A 5,815-nucleotide genomic window follows, 5' to 3' on the forward strand; every position below is an offset into this window, starting at 1 on the left:
ATATATATATTTTATTTAATTATTATATATATATAACCAAATGTACCAAAAAATATCCCATTTTGATTAGTGCTCAAAGTCTTCGTGCCCTTGCTTGTGTAGAGAGAAACAATCATTAATTCAAAACAAATTTTTACTATAAGGTTAGAAAATATATTTAATATAAATCATGCTTTTTATTTTCAAAATAAAATATCATAAAATATTTACTCCTGTCTCAAAAAATATTTTATTCAAATCAATGAGTGTGTATGATACTTACAAATTTTTCCAACAGTATATATTAAGCATTTGTGTATGATTGTGAAAGCAGAGATCATTACCCAGTATGGAAATTTTAGCCTTTTTCAGGGACATTGTCCTATGTGGCAATTTTTAGCATTTTTCTCAAAGAGTACCCAAATTAGACGCTTTCACACTACACTGAAGGCTGCATTTATCAGTGGTAGAGTATCTTCTACATAATTATAGTTACATAGTTCCAACTTACTCAAAGATAGCAATTTACACAACAGTGTAGGTAGCTCTATTCTAAGATGGAGCCTGACAATACTTTTCAAGGATCAAATGTTCATACACTATAAACACATTGATTTGAAAGAATATTAATTGGAGGGACTATTTATTTTGATTTTTTTTATTTAAAAAAAATGCATGATATATATTAACTATAAATTCGAACCTGAAGTAAAAATTCATTTTGACATAATGATTGAGACTCTTTCGGTGAATAAGGACAAGAAGAATTCACGCATCTTTTTCTAGCACAGGGATATGTTACAACACAAACAAAAATTAATTAGGACATACCCCCAAAGATTTCCTGAGGGAATCAAACTTGACTGTATCAAGGGCTTTTGTAAAAATATCTACAATTTGTTTGCTCGTCTCAATATATTCTAAGATCAAAGTTTATTTTCAACAAGTTCCCTGATAAAATGATGATGAATGTCAATGTGTTTAGTGCGAGAGTGCTGAACATGGTTTTTTGAGATATTAATTGCACTAGTGTTATCACAAAAAATAGTCAAAGTTTTAAGATCAAACCCATAATCAGTCATCATTTGTTTCATCCATAAAAGTTGAGTACAACAGCTTCCTGCAGCTATTTACTCAACCTCAGCAGTTGACAAGGAGATTGAATTTTGTTTCTTGCTATGCCAAGAAACCATATTGTTTACCAGATAGAAACATCCACCACTTGTAATTTTTTTGTCATCTGCATTACGTGCCCAATCAGCATCACTAAAACAAACAAGGTTAGATTTTGTTTCCTTTGAGTACCAAATTCCATACTCTTGAGTACCATTCGCATAGTGAATGAGTCACTTTACAGCTGTCACATGGGATTCCATAGGATCCCCTTGATATCAAGAACATACCCCAACATTGTAGCTAATGTCAGGACAACTAGCTGTGAGATACAGAAGACTTCCAATCATGCTTATGTACAATGTTGGATCTACTTTTACACCATTTTCATCCTTGGTCAGTTTGAATGTGGTTCCCATTGGTGTTTTGGCATGTTTAGCAGATTCCATCCCAAATTTCTTGATCAGATTTTTTGCATACTTACTTTGAGAGATGAAGGTTCCATCTTCTAATTGTTTGACTTGCAGTCCTAGAAAATAGTTTAACTCACCTACCATGCTCATTTCGAACTCATCTGTCATTTGTTTGACAAATTCCTGCACTAAGGTGTTAGAAGTACAGCCAAAAACAATATCATCAACATAGATTTATGCAATAACAATATCAGAATCAACATTTTTGATGAAAAGAGTTTTATCGACTCCTCTTTTATAGCCATTCAAAACAAGAAATAGAGTCAATCTTTCATACCATGCTCTAGGAGCCTGTTTTAAACCGTAGAGAGTCCTTTTAAGTTGAAAAACATGATTAGGATTATGTGGATCTTCAAAGCCTTTTAGTTGTTCAACAAAAGCTTCTTCATTCAAAATTCCATTTAAAAAGGCAGATTTAACATCCATTTGGAATAATTTGAAACCAACAATACAAGCAACAACCAATAGCAATCTTATTGACTCAAATCTTGCGACAGGGGCAAAAGTTTCATCGAAGTCAGCACCTTCAATTTGAGTATACCCTTGGGCAACTACCCTAGCTTTATTTCTTATTATTGTACCAAATTCATCATTTTTATTTTTGAAGATCCATTTGGTACCAATAACATTGGTATGATTTGGTCTAGGAACAAGAGTCCATACCTAATTTCTTGTGAATTGTTCTAATCCCTCTTGCCTTGCTTTTATCCATGACTCATCATTCAAAGCTTCTTTCACATTTTTTGGTTCAAAGCTAGATGTAAAGAAAACGAATTGAACCAAATTCACATACCTTTTTCTTGTCACCAAACTTTCTTCAATATCACCAAGAATGAGATCTGAAGGATGATTCATTTTAATTATGACATAAGGTTCTCTCTGTATTGAATCTGTGATGATTTATGGCCCTTCCTTTGTTGGTCATTCAGAAGGTGTTGGAACAGATTCAGCTTCTATTGCAACTTTTTCTGTATAAGATGGCGCAACATCACTTATTGTCACAGCAGGAGATTTCATCTGAGAGGTTTCGGCAATGAACCTATCAATTTCTTCTTCATTGGAATATTCAAAAAAATATTTTAAATCATCAACAACAACATTGGATGGTTTCATAACAGTTTGAGTTCTCATGTTATAAACACGATAAGCTCTACTATTCATAGAATATCAAAGAAATACTCCTATATCACTTTTTGAATCAAATTTTCCAATATTCTCACGATCTCTAAGAATATAGCATATACACCCAAACACATGAAAATAACTTACATTGGGCTTTTTACCTTTCCAGATTTCGTAGGAAGTTTTAGAGGTACCTGGGCGAAGAAACATTCCATTGATTGTGTAGCAAGCAGTGAATATTGTCTCTGCCCACAATCATTTGGAGAGTTTCTTACTATTTAGCATTACTCTGGCCATTTCCTGCAAGGTTCTATTTTTTCTCTCAACAACCCCATTTTGTTCAGGAGTCTTGGGAGCTGAGAACTCATGAGAAATACCTAGAGATTTACAAAAATCATCATAAACAGTATTCTTGAATTCCTTACCATGATCACTTCTGATGCTCATAATCTTACCTATATTGCAATCATTTTCAACTCTTAATTTTATGCAAATATTTTTTAAGGCATCAAAAGTGTCTGATTTTTCCCTTAAAAAGTCACCCAAGTAAAACGAGAAAAATCATCAATACACACAAAGATGTACCCTTTTCCATTAATACTTTCAACTTGAATAGAACCCATGAGATTCATATGCAAGAGTTCAAGAACTTTTGAAGTATTAATTCTTGTAACACTTGTGTGGGAGTTTTTTAATTGTTTCCCCAACTGACATGGTTCACATTTACCTGCAGATTCTTTACCCAATTTGGGTAACCCACGAACTAACCCTGCACTTGCAATCTTTTTCAAACTTTTGAAATTTATATGACCGAGTTTTTCATGACATAAGTCAGTGGTATTACCTATAGCCGAATGACATGTGAGAGTTGGTGAAAGTGTATAACAATTATCAATAGATCTATATCCTTTAAATACACTCATACCATTTTGATCAATAACATTGCAATCATCATGAGAAAAATTTACTCTGAAGCCTTGATCACAAATTTGACTTACGCTAATTAAATTATCCTTAAGGCCCTCAACAAGCAAAACATTTCTCAATGTTGGTAATCCATCAAGACTTAGGGTACCTTTTCCAACAATATTACCTGACATACCATCACCAAAAGTTACAACACCACATTTCAAAGATTTGAAATTTGTGAGAATATTTGCATCACCTGTCATATGTCTAGAACATCCACTATAAAGTACCAAGACTTAGAGGCACGAGATTTATGACAAGTAAAAGTAGCAAGACAATTTGTTCTTCTTTTTACCATCCAAACACTTTTTGATGGTTTTTTCACAACCTGTTTTGTTTTACTATAATGATTGAAATAATTGTTTTTGAAAAAATTCATCATAGTAAAATGACAAATTGGAATGAACTGATCTGTTTTATTTCTTTTGAAAAACTTGGTCTGTTTAACAGATGTGGAAACATATTGTACTTTTGTAGCATCACTTGTCTGAGATGTACCTGCATAGGCATTAGTGGTTGACCCAAAATGAATGCCAGATTTCACAAAAATGGTTCTACCTTTTAATTTAAAACCATCAGATCCTAATCTAGAAAAATTACCAGCTTTTTGTCCTGCACCAATAACATCATCCAAGATCCTAGAATTTGGAATAAGAATTTTAACACCTTTTACCATGTGATTAATTTCATTTGATAGTCTCTTAATTTCACAATCTTTGGCAATAAATTTATTCTCTAGATTCTTCACACTATTTTCAAGTTCATCATTCTTCTTTTGTAAGGATTTGTTATTATTTTCCATTAAGCAATTATCAGAACAAACCTTTAACCATTGATCATACATATCTTTGTGTGATTCTTTCAAAGAGTCCTCATCTAGATCAGACTCACTGGATTCACTTTCAGAGTTTTCTTCCTGAACTATGTTGTTTAGACAAACAAGCCTTTTTATTAACATGTGAATTTATAGTTAATCCAGAAACAACAGAGGTTAAGAAAAGGCTTGAGTTATCTTCTTCATCGCTACTTTCAGAGTCCTGATCACTCCAAGTAGCTGCCATTACCTTTTTATTTTTCTTCAGTGTATTGGCACATTCAGATTGAATATGACCAAATCCTTCACATTCCCTGCATTGCACACCTCTTTTATTGCTATTGTCAAAAGGTTTAGAAAAATGATTACCTTTGGAAGATTTGAACGTGGATTTTTTGTTACCAGTCTTTTTCATGTATTTTTGAAAATTTTTGGTCAACAATGCCATTTCTTCTTCACCATCATTTTCATCTGAATCTTTCATCTTTGATGATTTGAGAACAACTGATTTTTCTTTGGGAGCACTTGGTTTTTCCTTTTGATGAATTTGTTGATTGAGTTCAAATGTTCGCAATGAACTTATCAACTCCTCTACTTTCATTGTGTTGAGATCTTTTTCCTCCTTAATTGCTATGAGCTTTGTTTGAAACCTGTTAGGAAGCACTCTAAATTTTTTTCGAATTAACACATTATTTTCCAATTTTTCACCCAAAGCAAAATATTCATTAGCTATATCAGATAGTCTTTCATAGAAATCTGTGAGAGACTCAGTTTCTGTCATTAGAAGATTTTCAAATCTTGTAGTTAGCATAACAAGCCTAGAATGCTTTACATCAGTAGTACCTTCAAATTGAGTTTGAAGGATTTCCCAAGATTCTTTGGTAGATTCACAAGAGGATATTAATTTTATGTATCCTTCACCAACTCCATTAAAGATAGCATGCAAGGCTTTGTTGTTATAACTAGACAATTTATCTTCAGCATCGGTCCAGTTAAGTTTAGATTTTACCTTTGTTACATCATTTGATTCGGATGGAGGTGTCCAACCGGTTAAGATTTATCTCCACGCCTTTTCTTCTTGATAGTTTGTATCATTCAACAATGGAGGGTGAGTTATAGATCCACCTTCTGCAAAGAAAGACATTTCACAAGGCACAAAACAAACAAAAAAATGGAAGATCGCACTAAGAGTTTAGTGACCTTCTCTGATACCAATTGAAATTCCGTATTTTAATATTACCAAGTGATTTAAAATAAAAAACTTAATTAAATACGGAATAATGATTTAGTTGTTTAGATAGATTTCAGTTTTGTTCACACTACTTATGAAACTTTTTAAACAAAA

At 32.6% G+C, this 5,815-nt stretch overlaps 1 protein-coding gene across 1 annotated transcript; it reads right to left on the minus strand.

Moving 5' to 3' along the window:
- Window positions 1-2,486: 2,486 nt before the first annotated feature.
- LOC133806192 (uncharacterized) lies at window positions 2,487-5,251 on the minus strand. Its single transcript, XM_062244314.1, has 4 exons — window positions 4,840-5,251; window positions 4,155-4,577; window positions 3,613-3,852; window positions 2,487-2,617 (listed from the first exon to the last, which is right to left on the minus strand). The coding sequence occupies exons 1-4, from the start codon at window positions 5,249-5,251 to the stop codon at window positions 2,487-2,489; spliced, it is 1,206 nt and encodes a 401-aa protein (XP_062100298.1).
- Between the last annotated feature and the right edge of the window lie 564 nt (window positions 5,252-5,815).

The sequence above is a fragment of the Humulus lupulus genome, chromosome X, assembly GCF_963169125.1.
Source record: "Humulus lupulus chromosome X, drHumLupu1.1, whole genome shotgun sequence".
Classification (NCBI taxonomy): Eukaryota; Viridiplantae; Streptophyta; class Magnoliopsida; order Rosales; family Cannabaceae; genus Humulus; species Humulus lupulus.